Source organism: Danio rerio, chromosome 17 (genome assembly GCF_052040795.2).
Source record: "Danio rerio strain M-AB ecotype USA chromosome 17, GRCz13ab, whole genome shotgun sequence".
Lineage (NCBI taxonomy): Eukaryota > Metazoa > Chordata > Actinopteri > Cypriniformes > Danionidae > Danio > Danio rerio.
The window spans coordinates 28291948-28309053 of record NC_141037.1 but is presented as its reverse complement, the minus strand read 5'-3'; the positions used below and the strand labels follow the sequence as shown (position 1 = coordinate 28309053).

The 17106-nt window shown below is 34.7% G+C and overlaps 1 protein-coding gene across 3 annotated transcripts in view; it reads left to right on the top strand.

The window, feature by feature from the left end:
* The window catches only part of rcan3 (regulator of calcineurin 3), a 45358-nt gene that overhangs the window by 19779 nt on the left and 8473 nt on the right, over positions 1-17106 (top strand). For all 3 annotated transcript variants that reach the window (NM_001005392.1, XM_087288624.1, XM_087288626.1), the window contains 1 exon segment: positions 12744-12917. In NM_001005392.1, the coding sequence (NP_001005392.1) occupies positions 12744-12917 (174 nt within the window).

Here is a 17106-nt window from a genome sequence, read left to right as displayed (position 1 = left end):
ACTTGCAATATGAGTGATGACACAACAGCCCATATGTTGTATTTTTGCTCCTTAAGACACCCATGTTGTATTTTTCTACATTAAAAAGTTAACATATTGTATTTTAAAACCACATAATATCAGTGCATTGTAGAATAGGCTTTTTTATTTTTACAAACATTCAAATGTTGTATTTTAAAGCAAAAGCAGTGGATTGCTTAAGTAGGCTTCTGTTACATCCAGAAACATTCATATGTTATGTTTTGGACAATTATGGATGCAACATTTATAAATTTTGGTTGTACGATTATATAGTCTGAAGAATAATCATGGTTTCACGGTTATCATGTCTAATGTAAATTTAAGCTTTATGTTAGGTATTTAAATGTATTGTTATCATCTGCGTTCATACATACATAATCATTTTAATATGTTGTAATAATTCGTAATAAAACATCTTTTGTTTACATTGCACTGAAAGTCATGCACAACTGTCACCGCTATGGTATTTTTTTTTCGGTGCGTCTGGAAGGCATGAGCGCATATATTCTTACATTGGAAATAGCAAACTTGCGCATGGAAAAGAGGCGATATGTGAATGGCCCTCTGCTGTAGTTAATAAAGTGTTAGACTTGGTTTATAAGCTCAGAACTTTAAACTAGCGCAAAGGTGACATAACTTTGTTTAGTTGCAGCAGTTTTGTTCCGTAGAACAGAAACGTGGCGTTGAGAAGCCTTTACGATTAAGTATTCAAATGTTTTCGGCTGCTCTTGCCACTCGCTTAATGTCAGATGACTAAATCTGAGCCGCCTTCAACTGCAGCTCGTGCTATATTGAACAGGCGCATGTCGGAACTATAGCGGCCCTTGTTTTTTCGACTGAACCAAATTTATTTTTGATGTCTTTGTCACACTATTTTGAGGGCCAGAACAAATTGCCTATTAGCCCAGGCCCTGAGTGATGTCCGGTTCAAAAGGAAACTCTTGACTCATGACTTCTAGGATCCTGTTTGTGAGGAAAGTGTACTTATTCTGAATGCATGCCATGGTGTGACAAAAGAGATCAAAGAGATTCAGGCCTGTGTGGAGCTGATGTTGAGACTGATGGTGAACAGACAAGTGGCAAGGTTGCAGTCTACTTTTGGGCTTGGTCAAAATCCTTCAGATCGTTGCTGAAGAGGCTCTCTTTGGAGATGCAAATGTTCAGAACGTGAAATTTGTTGGTGTCCCACATCTCAACCATGTTCAGCAAGGGAATCCAGGACGAGAGATCTACTGTCCAGCCAAGTCCAGGATAATTACTTTAGTTGAAGAAAGGCACTAAGGCAGAGTGCGGCTGTGAGCCAACTCCAGATCTCTCTGAGCTGGAAGATGATAGCACACCCTCCAGTGCAGCAGAACACACCTGGTGCTCTGCAGGAGCTACCATCACCAACCAAGAGCTTGATGCAACAAAACACAGTAGAGCAGTGGGAAGACATTGGTGCTTTACCCAGCTGAGTGATTTCCACCCTTCCTGAGTGCAAACCAAATCAGCTGTCTACATAGCCAACAACTGAAGAGATTCTATCAGCAAAGCAGAATCGCAACTGCAACGTTGTCACAGTGTGAGCATGAGCCATCCACAAACACTGACTCGATATAGACATGATTGTAGGACGGGATTGTGTCCGTCATGAATTAGTTACGTACATTTAGGCAACTTTGCTCTATTAGGAAGCACGGCATGCACATTATACTCATTGTTCATTGGCCTGTAATTTTTGGTAATTTTTACACCTAAGTTGGACCCCTAAACAGTGTGTGAATTACACAAAGACAATCCATTGAGGAACAATGGATTTTTGAGAGTAGTTCGGTAATACATGTTTCAGTGAATTTATGAATGTATTTAAATGACATCTAATTCATTAATAAAATGAATATGTTTTCAGTGTTTTGAGAAATACTTAGTGGATATTTTAGAGGTTACTGTAGGTCAAACTATACAAATTATGTGTCTAAAAAAACTTTTTTTAGGCTACATACAGATATAAACACCTATTGTACACCAAACATGTTTTGTGAATACTTGAGGTGCATACATAGGTGCACTAGAACTGCCAGTTTTAGACTGTTGAGTGATATTTTTCATGGCATTGACTGGCGTGATTATGCATTTACAATGGTGTGAACAGTTATAGGGGGGTTCAAATCTATATTTATAATATAGATTTTTAAATATTAATATTTCAGATGTAAATCAGAGATCAGAGAAAGCTATTTCTTATTATTAAAGGGCTGACACCTTCAGGGGGATTAAGCATTAATTGGGTGGGTCAATTCCCCCCAAACCCCCCTGTAATTCATGTGGCTCCCGAGCCACCCCTGCCTTAACTCATATGACAACATTTGAAATCCAATAGAAGATATTTTTAAAAATGTTTGAAACCAAAAACACTTCCTTTGTATTTTGGGCCTGTACAATGAAATTCATTCATTACTTTTCGGCTTAGTCCCTTTATTATTAATCTGGGGTCGCCACAGCGTAATAAACCACCATCTCGTCCAGCATGTTTTACACAGCGGATGCCCTTCCAGCAACAACCCAACACTGGGAAACACCCATACACTTTTGCATTCACACACATACACTACGGCCAATTTTAGTTTATTCCATTCACCTATAGCGCATGTCTTTGGACTGTGGGGGAAACCGGAGTACCCGGAGGAAACCCACGCCAACACGGGGAGAACATGCAAACTCCTCACAGAAATGCCAACTGGCTCAGCCAGGGCTCAAACCAGTGACCTTCTTGCTGTAAGGCGATCGTGCAACCCACTGCGCCATCGTGCTGCCCCTGCTGATGTATTATAATCATAAAATATGCACATTTATATATTTTTTGATATAATATATATGAAATGCATGTTTATATCCTGCAGTGACACACTGCTCATGCATCTGATGTGAACATTCTTGTTTGGTAACATGGGCGGTGGAAAAAAAACACTCTTAATGACACCACTTGATGTGCTGTGAAACAGGTCTTACATAAAATAATAGATTATAAAACAATATCATATTAGGACACTGAAGATGACACCCACACAAAGATACACACGCTTTACACAAACACCATACAGTATACCTGTGTTTTCAGAATTGAAATGCTTTTTCTTATGATATAATATTAATTTTTACAAATTAGAAGTTTGTCTTTTACTCATATGAAGTGATTATCACCCAATGTCATTCTATGAGAGGGTATTTTCGTAGTAAATTCCATCTTGAATAACTACATTGAACACAGCGAGTAATCCCTCTTTTTCAGTCAACTCGCTTTCTCCCAAATCTCTGAAATATTCGTAAAGGCATGTAATTTTGGGAAGAATATCACCGCCCATCTCTGAGCTCTGGAAAATCCCCGGCGGCTTTTTCACCAGGCCCGTCAATTGGATTTGTGCCCTACCATTGATTCTAGTACAAAAACCAAAACAGAGCTGAGCGATGGCTGCAATTTCACCAGAGCCAATCAGGGTGACAGCATTTGTTGTTGCTGTTTGACTCTGCCCTGATAAGGGTGAGGGGGGAAAACACAGCGCCGTCTGCATTTACAGCACATGTGATGAATCGCTTCTGCCACTTACACAGATTTCCTTTCACAGAAGGTCAGGGATCAGCTTCTTTTGTGCAAAACTCTTTTGCTTCTTGCAAGTTGGCACCTCACACACAGAACGAAAGCTCAGCTCAATGACTCATGTGTGACATTACGATAACATTTAGACGTTGTTTTCTTGGGTTTGGTTCCTGACTCCATTTTGGACAAAGACTTGATTTTAGGCTGCAAAAGTTCACTGGCAGGCCAAACAATGAGCAAAATTAATTATGGGAAACCCAGATTGTGGTTGTTTTGGGGGCATGTAATAAAATTGATGCACTTGTCATATTTAGTGAATGCATATTTGCTTGCATTTGAATATAGCTGTAATTAGGGTTTCTTTGAATCCTGCATCACCCAAGGGCTCTTTGATTGGCGTCTCGTCACAGGGTTTTGTAGCATCAGCAGGGTAATTAAAAACATCTCCCACTCGTTTAACGGATTAATCGTCTTAATTATTTATGCTACTATTCTCAGCCCAAAATGATGCCAGCGTCCCAGTGCACCATATGCCCCAGATTTTTGGGACATATTCGCTTTATACTGGCTTTCGGGTAACAAGTACTTCTATGGAGCTTGTCCTTAAGTCACTTTCTGTCACTAGAAGTTTTAAAAGTCACTAGTAGATAAGCACACTGATATAGACAGACAGTTAGATAGATCTCAGGTCGAACTTAAATCAAAAAAGTAAATACTGACACATGGGAAATTTAGAATCGTGTTAAAGTGCTAAAAAAAGGATGTTTTAAAATATAAATACATAAGGTCACACTTTATTTTGATGGTCCGTTTGTTGAATTTAAGTTACATTGCATCTACCTGCCAACTAATTCTTATTAGATTTAGAAGTAGACTGTTAGGTTGGGGTTAGGGTTAGTGTAAGTTGACATGCACTTGCAAATAGGGATGCACCGATAGGATTTTTTAGCCAATAACGATAACCGATAAATCTTTAGATTTGGAGGCCGAAAACCAATACATAGGCCGATAAATATAAATATTGAAAAATGTAATATATTTGTACAGTGAAAAACAGTAAAAACTTCATAAAAGTTTGAATTAATCTTAGAAAAGCCTACTCAAAACAAAAAAAGCAATAATTTCAAAATTGCTAAGTGAATATAGACCTATATTCATGATTTCACATAAATCAGCATGCCAAGAATAAATGATTTCCTTTTCTTCATAGCAAATTACCAAAGAAACTTGACTGTTGCTCTAAAATAAAAGGTTAAATCACAAAACTGGATTTAATTAACAAACAAGTAAAAAAAAAAAAAAAGTTAAATAAAATGAAAACGAAAATGAAAGTACTTAGAACTGAAACCAGCTCAAATGTTCTCGAGTAAAAAGTTTTACAGTAATGTTCAATTGTTAGTCATTTGACACGTTTATTACTGCACTCCAGCAAGATTCTCTTGTGTTTGCAAGGCAGGCAGTTCTGGACAATTACGTAATGTATCAGCTTAAAGATATCGGCCTAATTTTAATATCGGACCGTTAAGGATAACAATAAAAATAGCATTTTTTGGCTGATATCAATATGGCTGCCGATATATCATGCATCCCTACTTGCAAAGTTTTTTATAGTCATTTAAATGTCTGTTGAAGGAGCAGTATCAACAGATATTAAGCAGACAGTCTACTAATACTCAAATGGACCATCAAATATAAAACATAATGCATAAATGAGCTATATTAATAATATGCAGTGCTAAAACAAAAGTGCTAAAAAGCATCCAGTGATTAAACTCTTTCAAGAATTATTAACACAAATTCTTCATGTGACAACTTGCACATCAGATGCATTTAGAGCTGAATGATATTGAGTAAGGCAATGTTAATAATACTTACTATTTCTCTAGAGAAATACTATTTTGTTAGCTATTTTTACATCATTTATTTATGTAATGATTATACTAAAACAAACAGCACCAGGCACTTTATTTTGTTTATTTAGGTACTTGTACGTATACATTTGTTTGTAAAGCTAAGATTTTTTAATATGTTTAATATTTTGTTCTATTTTCTATTGCTGTATTCTTCATATCTAAAGTTTTAAATATTTTATATTTGGTCTTATTTTCTATAACTTCCATTTCTTTATCTAAAGTTGTCTGTGTTTTTACTTCTTATTATACTCCATAATTTATATTCTTATTGGTATTATTTTAGTTGTTTTAAGCTCACGGGCAGTTGTAAGCATTTCACAGCATATTAAACTGTGTCAGTGTGACAAATAAAATAAAAATTTTACGTTTGCTAATAGATATTTCTCTAATCCAATTAAATTTCATTCAGGACAATAAAATAAACTATGAAGGTCCAAACAAGAACTAAAAAAACAAATGTATTTCTCACATTTTAATTAAAAAAATTTGTTTTTTTTTTAACTTAATTTTACATTTAATTTCAGTTTATTTTATTCTATGAGCAACTAACTGGATTTTAGACCCATACACCAAACAAATCCTACTTTTTTATCTTTACATCGTGATTCTGCCTTCCTCTCACTGACTCTGAAGGGATTCTCTCAGTCATGCCTCTCAGTGAGTTTCTCTGGCACTCTTTGCTTCTAAGAGGCTTGCAGAGTCTTTTTTTATTCACCTCTGTAAACCTCTCTCTGTGAATCTTTACCTCTGTGACTCCTTTCTAACTCTTTGTGTTTTGGGAATGTCTTACTAAGTCACTTTTAACTCATAGTCATGTGCATTCTGAAATGCGTTTTTACACTCATGGCCAGTTGTGCACTAACGCATGACTAAAGGATTTTAATGTTTGACCTCAGCAGTCCTGTTTTCCACACAGGAACAGAAACTTTTCCAAAACATTCCAAAAGAAATGAATTCAGCTTACTGTAAATTAATGTAATGTTCCTTGTCGTTTTTTACTTGCCGCATTAAAGAAATAGACGCATAAAAATAATTTCTTAATGTCCATATATGGTATCAGCTGAAGAAAATGTGTAATAGACTGCTTTTTAGTATTTCTCTTTAATTTAATTGTTTAGTAATGCTGTAGCTATGGAAAAATAAATGAAAGAACAGTTTCTTAACCTCTTTGGATTTATGTGTATGAGTAAAATGAATTCTTTTTAAATAAATGTTGTTTCAGTTAGTAAATTACTGATAATTTCTATTAATTTTGAATTACCAACTTCAGAGGGAAGATCTCAATATTTAGTAGAATAAACCTGATTTTCAATCACAGCAAATTAAAACATTTGCTATTAGTTGTCATTTTTCGGAAAAAAAACCTAAATGACTGTGTTGTATTTTAAATATAATCTAATAGGCTTATGCAATAAAACAAATATTAATGTTTTATTCAAGCACATAGATAGTAATCCTCAAAGTGATTTCTTAATTTTCTAGCTATTTGTATAGTTTCTGCAGTTTTGCCATCAGTAGTTGTAAATGTTTAATTTGTTGACTACAGTAATCTCATGTGTCGCCACCTGTTTATGCTTTCCAGGCAGGTAAAAGGTGTGTGATACATGTGATTGGTGGAGGTGTGAATTGATCCTACATACACACACACACAAACACACACACAAACTTGCACCTGTGCTGTTGCATAATGGTGTTACATTGTCCTTACATCACACTGGTGTCCTAATCACTTATCTGCGATGCTCCTTTGAAAAGAGGCCTGTGAATTGCTGGTATCAGGGTAAATAATGAGCTTTTGTTTACCGGATCCTGATGTGATCTTTGAAGTCTTTGTAGCGTGTGTTCATCCGCCAGCAACACACTAAGGGCAAAGCCCAGCTCTTCTTTTGGCCCTCATTACTACTAACTATATTTAGTTCAGTAATAGTTTATTATAGCTCCTACAATAGATGTAAAGTGTGTACTTTTCACAGAACATGTGTAAATATATTATAATATTATGTTCCACTGTCATTCAGCGTTTCAGATACATTTGTTTAAAAAATAAACAACATACTCTGACCTGTGCTTATGGAAATGTATATGATATCTTGCAAAATTGTAATGTGATTTGAATTAATATGAAATTAGAATTATAAAAACATATTGCTGATAAATAATAAACAGGGGTTTGATTGATAATGGTGTAAAGTTTTAAAATTATAATCAAATTAGCATTTTGGGCTACATTCGTGATATTTTATCAAATTTTGTTTTTGTTCTAAATATACCTAACAAGATGATTTGGTATATAAATATTTGTTACACTGAATGACATTTCACACAGTTGAGTACACCCCTTTTGAAACTTTTTTTTTTATTAATTTCTCAGTGGGTTTAGGTAATATATTTTGGTGTATTTAAACGAAACAGATTTATTAAACGGATATTTTTATTAAAATATTTTTTTTTCACCAAACATCTTTAGAAATATAAAGATAATACATTTAAATTCATGCAAAATACTGCTAATGTTTGATCCAGATCTGGCTTCAGTAGTGCCTAATCTATTATATAGTTGGTCAGAATTATTAGCCCCCTGTTTATTTTTTTCCCCAATTTCTATTTAACAAAGAAAATTACTATAATTATTTGATTCATTATTAAATATTTTTATTAAAATGATTGAAGTAATAGCATTTCCCATTTTCTGTAATTGATTATTCTGACACGCTGTTAAATACAGACATACTGTAACTTCCAACCGCTGCATGCCAACTAGGACTACATTCTCAGTTGTATAAAGCAACCCGTCATGCAAATGTAAAGGTAACAATGATTAGGTTTATATTAACCAGCCTCCGTGTCACAGAGTCACACAAGTCATTTGATTCACAAACTATCAATGAGACAAAACAATCAATAATACATTTGTTTATTTATAAAGAAAAGGCCCGAATTATGAATTTTGTAAAATAACAAGCAAAATTAAAAACTGCTTTTATTCTAGCCAAAATAAAACAAATAAGACTTTATCCAGAAAAAAAAAATCAGACATACTGTCAACATTTCCTTGCTCTGTTAAACATAATTTGGCAAATCTAAAAAAAAATTTTAAAAAATTTGAGGGGCTAATAATTCAACTGTATGTATGTATGTATGTATGTATGTATGTATGTATACATATGTATGTATACATGTGTTTTTGTGTGTGTGTGTGTATATGTGTGTGTATGTATATATATATATATATATATATATATATATATATATATATATATATATATATATATATATATATATATATATATATATATATATATATGCAAAAATATTATATTGTAAAGCATCCTATTGAAAATTTTAATTTACAAGAGAGGTTTGTGAGAGGTGTACTGCATACATCTGTATTATACTTTTATACTTTTTAATGGCAAGACAAACCTTTCTTACAGTGTTATAAATGAGTGTTTAGTGTTTTATTTTTAACATCTTTAGTAAAAGTATTATTTGTTTATCATTTTAATATTAGCTATACCATTAAAATCTGTATTAGCCAAAATTTGAAAGCTGTTCACATCCATCATCGGGACCTTATATACCTTTCTGTATATTATCTTTTTTATTATTTGCAATTTAGACGCATGTTATCATCATGTTATAATAATTTCAGCGAGAACTCTATATGTTTTGCGTATTCTATATTTTACATATCTTACATGTTTTATTAATGTTTATGGTGTTTCATTCACTGTAAACAATGCAGACAATTCATTCATGTTGTCCCAACACAAATCGATTTAGTTAACCTAGTAAATTTAAGTGGACTGAACATAACACAATTAGGTTGTCCCAAGAAAAATCTCAAGGATTGTTTTGTTTTTAGCTCTTTTTAAGTAGTTTGAACAAGCAAGACATATATATATATATGTATGTATTTTATGATATAATTTTGAGTGTTCTTCATAAAAGGAGATTTTTGATGTATGAGAGGAGATAGTTTTTTCAGAAGTGTCAATTCTCTCATTGATTCTTTTCAGTGCAATTTCATATCAATTTTCAAAAAGTTACTCCAAGTATTCTGAAATTTGTCCATAAATGTTTATTTGCTGCTTGTTTAAGCTACTTAATTATAATGAGCTGAAACAACACAATTCTGAAGGTTTTTTTGGACACAACTTAATTGTTTTATGTTCAATCCACTTATTTATGTTCAATCTAATTAATTTAGTCGATTTGTGTTTGGACAATATGAAGGAATTGTGTGGTACTCAAATTTTTTTATAGTGTATTCTGGCTTCTTTGCCACTTTCACTAGAAAAAACTACCTGTATGGTCAACAAGTTTCACCACATATTATGCCAATTTTGTGGATGGACAGCGTGGCAGAACCAGCACTAATCAGCCTGTAAGTTTAGCTGGGCAAACATGCAGTATATTTTACATGACACACATGCTCTCATTTACACACACAGAGAGACACAGAGCTGGCATGTCATAAGGCGGATGTCCACTCCTCCACCCGGGTAGTGTGTAAGTCAACACCACCCGCAGGAAACGCTCATGCCACACATGAATTAGTAATTGACACATCCTCCTGTTACACCGAGTTTGACTTCAAAACAAAGCCTGTTTGTGTGTGGGAACAGATGCAGTCATATGTAACAAAAAGTCAATGGAAGAGAACACAAACATTATGGTCACACTTTACAATAAGGTTCATTAGTTAATGTTAATTAATGCATTTACTAACATGAACAAACAATGAACTGTACATTTACTACAGTATTTATTCATGTTAATAAACGTTAGTTGATAAAAAATACAGTTGTTCATTGTTAATTAATGTTAACTCATGGAGCATTAACTAATGTTAACAAGCATGGGCTTGGATGTTTATAATGCAATAGTAAATGTTCAATTATGAATAATAAATGCTGTACAAGTGTTGTTCATGATTAGTTCATGTTAATAAATGCATTAACTAATGAACCTTATTGTAAAGTGCTACCCATATTATAAATGAAACAAAAAAATATACATAATAATTTTTTGGATTTATTTTGATAGCTGTTATTAAAGAATATTTTGCTGAGTGTTTTTGTACCTGCCGTGGATAAATAAATAAACCCATTGAAACCAGTAATAGGTGGCATCAAGTTCTTGTCTTAGGATATGTGATAGGAATCGTTCACTCAAAACTCTGTTATTATTTACTCATCCTTCATTTGTCACAAACCTGTTTGGGTGTTATTTTAACATAAACATAAACACAAAAGAAGTTTTTAGGGAAAAATCAGATAACCATTGACTTCTGATAACCATTGACTTCCAAACTATTTGTTTTTCTTACTATGAAACATTCTTCAATATATATATATATTGTGAGTGTGTTCAACAGAATAGAGAAACCCATAAAGCTATGGAACCCCTTGAGAGCAAGTAACCGGTGAATAAATTGTCATTTATGGGTAAACTATCCCTTTAATGAATGAATCATGGAATCAATCGTTCAAATGATTCGTTTAGAATGGCTGATTCATTAATAAACAAAACAAGAGACTTTATAATTGATATGCTGAATGTTTTCTCAATTAATTTGTTCAAAAACAGTCAGATTCATTCTGGAACAAAACACTGTAGTGTTGATCTAAGATGCACAAATGTTCGATTGTAAAACATAGATAATATTGTGTCTCAAATGCAACTCGCTCAGTCATATAAATTGTATGCAACATTTCAACAAGCGAGATCACATTTGTGATCCTGCTCACATGCAGATTTTCAGGAAAGTTGCACTCTTGCTAGTTTGATATTCTTGAACTTCTGCACCTAATGCTGACCTTCATATGAGTTGTTTTGTTTGTTTTAAATCATCAGTTTGAATGTTGAATATTCCTCTTCAGGCCAATAGTTGAATTGATATTAGAAAGTATAGCCTTTATATCTTCAATGACCTTTAAAAGGATAAACACACACAAAATACACACACCTTTCTGTTGAACACAAAGGAAGATATTTATAAGAATGTTTGACTTCCATAGATTTCTTTTGTTTCATACTATGAATGTCAACGGCTGCTTTTTCCCTCAACATTCATCAGAATATATTGTTTTGTGTTCATAAACATTTAAATCGTGTAAGTAAATGATTTTTGGATGAAAGTTCCTTTTAATTCGATTAATCCTACATCGTCAAGGCAGATGGAGCATCATGTTGATTAAATCTAAAACCTACTTTAGTATCTTTGAAGGAGCCTTTTGTTTTGCTTGTTCTGTCGCTTTTTTCTCTTTACTTTCTCCATCAGCACACTGACGGTCACCTCAACACTTCTGCCTAAAATCATATAACATAACACAATGCTTAAAACATGCTCAGAATTATGAATTGTAAGGATTTGTAAGGATTGCAAGGTTCGTAGGTACGGAAATCCTTAAAATTGCTTTAATTTTTATCTAAAGTTTTCAAGGTTTTGGTGGTGTTTGAATTGTGTTGCTTTCATAATAATTTATCTTACTAAATTGGTAATGATAATTATTTAAACACTTTTTAATAAAAATCTTAATAAAGAGAGCAAATGAGAGTAGTTCAATTGCCAAACATGCAACCCTTTTTCCCCTTAGAATACTATACTCATTCATTCAATTTCTTGTCGGCTAAGTCCCTTTATTAATCCGGGGTCGCCACAGCGGAATGAACCGCCAACTTATCCAGCAGGTTTTTACGCAGCAGATGCCCTTCCAGCCACAACCCATCTCTGGGAAACATCCACACACACATTCACACACACACTCATACACTAAAGACAATTTAGCTTAACCAATTCACCTGTACCGCATGTCTTTGGACTGTGGGGGAAACCGGAGCACATGGAGAAAACCCACGCGATGGCAGGGAGAACATGTAAACTCCACACAGAAACGCCAATTGAGCCGAGGTTCAAACTAGTGACCTTCTTGCTGTGAGGCGACAGCCGACAGCACTACTGCGCCACTGCCTCACCCAAATACTTTACTATATTATAATAAAACAAACAGCATATGTTATGATGTAATGTGATGAAATATGTATATGTATGTAATTTGCCACAAATATAAAGTGCTCAAAGTTTGAAAATGCTCCTGAAATGTGCTTAAAATGTGCTCAAATTTGACTTTATAAAGGGTTTGATAACACTGGATTTAGAATAGGCATCAAGTTATTTTATGCAAACCTTATTATTGTAGTAATGAACTGTGGTTTGTTCTCTTTAGGAGCGGTTTGAGGCTCTGTTTAGGATCTATGATGATCAGACGTCCTTCCAGATGTTCAAGAGCTTCAGAAGAGTTCGGATCAGCTTCAGCACTCCAGAGGCAGCTGCACGCGCTCGCATCGAGCTCCATGAATCGGATTTTAACGGCACTAAACTAAAACTCTACTTTGCACAGGTCAGTGTGCCAATGCTTGCTTTGGATTGTTTATTCAGAAGTGGAAGTTCACCTTCACGTTGTTCTAAATCTGTGTACTGATATTCTGAATCATAGTGATTCTAAGGGTCCTTAAGCTCAAAAAAATGAACCAAGCAACACAAGACAACCAACAACAGTCATTAATCCATGTGACTTGTGTACTATATTTAAGTTATGTGTACCAAACTCAAGGTAGATTTCCAAAGTCAAAAAATAGTTAAAAGTTTGGTCCGAATGCTTAAAATATTACAATAAAAAAAAAACCTTTCTTATTTTAAAACAGAGATTATTTTTGTTGGTTCTAAGCAGCCAGATAATCTTTTAGCATCCAGTCTTCAGTGTCATATGATCCTTCACTGATCAGTAATATTTTTGCTAACATGTTAAGTGTAAGTCTTAAAGTTATTTATTTTCACCTAATCTTACCCTCTAAATTTTACCTTCCTTAACTCTTTGGTCTATATTCACATATTCATGTCAAACAAGGGTTCAATAAAAATAAAATCTCTTGACACAGACATGTTTCTAGACAAGTTAAAAAGAACGGCATTTGTTAAGCTGACATGTCATTTTTCAATCCAGCAAAGCCTACAGCACAGGTATAGGTTGCTTCTGGGCTTGTTTATATATTTTCTTCCTTGTTTGGAGGTTTATCTCTTTTGGAGTATTTGTTTTCTGTTAAATACAACTAGATTTATTTTTGTATGTTGTTTTTATTTAAGAATTTTGCAATGTAATATCCAAAAACACAAAGGCAAAACACAAGGAAACAATAAAAAAGTGAACATAATGCAATTACTTTTACTAGCCAATTCAACAAAAGACAAAAAAAGTTCATTCACTTTAGGTTTAGTTCATTGCTTCAATATATCAAACTCTACCTGCTTTTAACCTGCTTTCAGTGATCTGATCACTTTAACATGACCATTTCCACCCCTATATTAACATGCATTCAAGTGTCTTGTGACCACTTGTCTTTGGATTTCTTTGAGACCCTTCCTCACTGTCTACATCACTTTAGTGCTCATTGCGACTCAGAAATACAATTGAACGAACAAACCATGTGGATGGCAGCTATAGAGGTGATGGTATTGATTTTTTTTATCCTTTCTTACCGCGGTTATGAAGCAACAAATCACTCAGATTAATGATTAACCGCACTCCCATACATCATTCATCTGCTGTAGATGTAGATCTATGTTTTCCATAGTAGGGAAAACAAATACTATCCAGCCTCTTTAAAATATCTTCCTATTTTTTTAACAGAAGAAAGAAAGCCGGTCACATTTTATTTTGATGGTCCGTTTGTTGAACTTCAGTTACACTGCATCTACATGCCAACTAATTCTCATTAGATTATAAGTAGACTGTTAGGTTGGGGTTAGAGTTAGTATAAGTTGACATGTACTTGCATAGTTTCTTTTAATCAGTTAAATGTCTGTTGAAGGAGCAGTATCTTCTTCTTCTTTGGCCTTAGTCCCGTATGGTTGCGGGGTCGGCTCTTTGGAACAAGCCATTTTAGACTTGTCCATATGATAACAACTTTTTTACACATTTCGGCGGGCCTGACGTCTGGGCCTGTCACCCTCATACACTACGGACAATTTAGCCTACCCAGTTCACCTGCAGCATGTCTTTGGACTGTGGGGGAAACGGGAGCACCCGGAGGGAGGGAGAACATGCAAACTCCTCACAGAAATGCCAACTGAGCCGAGGTTCGAACCAGCGACCTTCTTGCTGTGAGACGACAGCACTACCTGCTGCGCCAGTATCAGCAGATATTAAGCAGAAAATCAACTAATACTCAAATTTACCATCAAAATATAGTGTTAACAGAAACCCATGTGGGTTTGAAACAGGTAAAGGGTGAGTAAATCAACACAGAGTTTTCATTTTTAGCTGAACTAGCCCTACTCCTTTATGCACATCAAATAATTTAATGTGAGAAACTGATTTTATGAGAAACATTATTCTTGCATTGCATTCATAACCTACTTTTGCTTTCCTCCACATAAAATAAGTAATAAACTGTTAACAGAATTTGGTCTTTTTAATAGGCTATCATGAATTAAGCCACGTTAAACCTGTTTTGCTCTCAGAGGATAACGCCTAACATAATTTAATGCGCTGTTTTCGTATTCAGGGTTCAACTATTTCAACTGTTTTTAACAATCTGAATACGGCATTCGCATTTATATAACATTTGATTAATGCATTAAGCCATGTTAATCGTTTTATGTCCCGATCCACAGGTCCTTGCTGAAACTGCACTGTAACATTCCATAGGGCTTGCCTTAGCGTAAGCTTGTGTAATGCACACAACAGCACAGGAAGCTGTGTTAATTCATTTTTCTGTGGCTTTTGAATGTACGACAGAAGACATTAGATGATGAAAAGCAATGATGTGTTTGTAGTTCATCTCACACACCATATGCACTACTGTACCTTTCACTAGTAGAAAAAAAAAAGTTTAGTCATGTGATTTCTGTCACAGGCCAACTGGCAGCTACCATTTTAAATGCAGTCTGTGTGCTTTTGTACAATGCAGGGAAGTATGAATAACCTTGCTTTTGCTCTGCTTTTACACAATACATCCCATAATGATCACCTGTTAGGTCAACAGGCAGAGAGAACAGTAGGTGTACTGTGGGTGGTCTTTTGTTGTTGTTGTTTGAGCACATTTGACATTACGAAAACAACAACAAAAAGTGGTGGTCAAAAGTGGACAAAATAAAAGTAATTTCATTTTAACCCCTGAACACACTTGTGTTTAGACTAGAGTCATCTAGTCGTGCATATTCAATCCAATAATAACAATTATACAATAATGCATATTAGTGCCACATCTAAATAAAAGCAGTCACGGGAAGTTTGCACTGACTATAACAGGGCTGCCCAAACTTTTTCGTATGAAGGGCCAAAATCCAAGCTTGATTGGGAGTTGTGGGCAGAAAGTAAATATAGCAAACTGTATTATGTTGCCACGTAATTTCCCCATTTATTTCAATATATATATGAATAAATAGAAAACCATATTTACTATTACCTTCTAATTTTTTGAAAATGTATATTATTTTAACAAACTTATTACAATAAAACCTTTTCAAAAAAGGGTTAAAAATCAGGACCGGGGCAACACGGTGGCACAGTGGATAGCACTGCCGCCTCACAGCAAGAAGGTCGCTGGTTCAAGCCTCGGCTGGGTCAGCTGGCATTTCTGTGTGGAGTTTGCATGTTCTTCCCGTGTTCACGTGGGTTTCCTCCAGGTGCTCCGGTTTCCCCCAGAAGTCCAAAGACATGCGCTATAGGTGAATTTGGTAGGCTAAATTGACCGTAGTGCATGTGTGTGAATAAGTGTATGGATGTTTCCCAGTGATAGGTTGCATCCGCTGGAAGTGCATCTGCTGTGTAAAACATGTGCTGGATAAGTTGGCGGTTCATTCCCCTGTGGCAACCCCTTTTTAAAAAAGGGACTAAGCCGAAAAGAAAAATGTAAAAAATCCAAACAATGGAGTTCAATGCCGAATACACTAGTTATGCTGAAGCTGCCTTTGCCTTGATTTGCATGTTTTTGTCTACTGCTTTGTCCCCTATTCGTTAAGTGACAGTGCGTACATTTTTTAAAAATCTGATTCATTTAAAACATTTATTGGAAACATTGAGCTGTTTTTAAAGCTCAACAACAAAAAAATGAACAGACAAAAGGTTACATTAAAATACAAATGAGAATCTCTGATGAAGGCATTCCCCAACCAATCCCAATCATTTTCCTTCTGGCAGGCCAAATCAAAATGACACTCAGGCCCTAGTTTGGGCATCTCTGCACTATAACATCATAAACCAAGAGACTAACGTAAGAAGTTTGGTTCATTTAACACATTGCCTTTGACTTTGTTCTTGGAGAATTATAGGAAGCAGCATGAGCTGACATCTCAGCCTGCCAGTTTAATATTAGAGCATCATTCTCCTCTCTCTGAGCTCTTTCAGCTGTGGATAATCACAGAACACACTGTTCTCAAAACATTATACACACGTGCACACACACACACACACAGGTTTTTTTAAATTTTTTTTTGTGAATTGTGGGGGGATTCCATAGGCGTAATGTTCAAACTATTTGTCTCTTTCTCTCTCTGTGACTAACTGTCATTTCCATTTATCTTGTCAA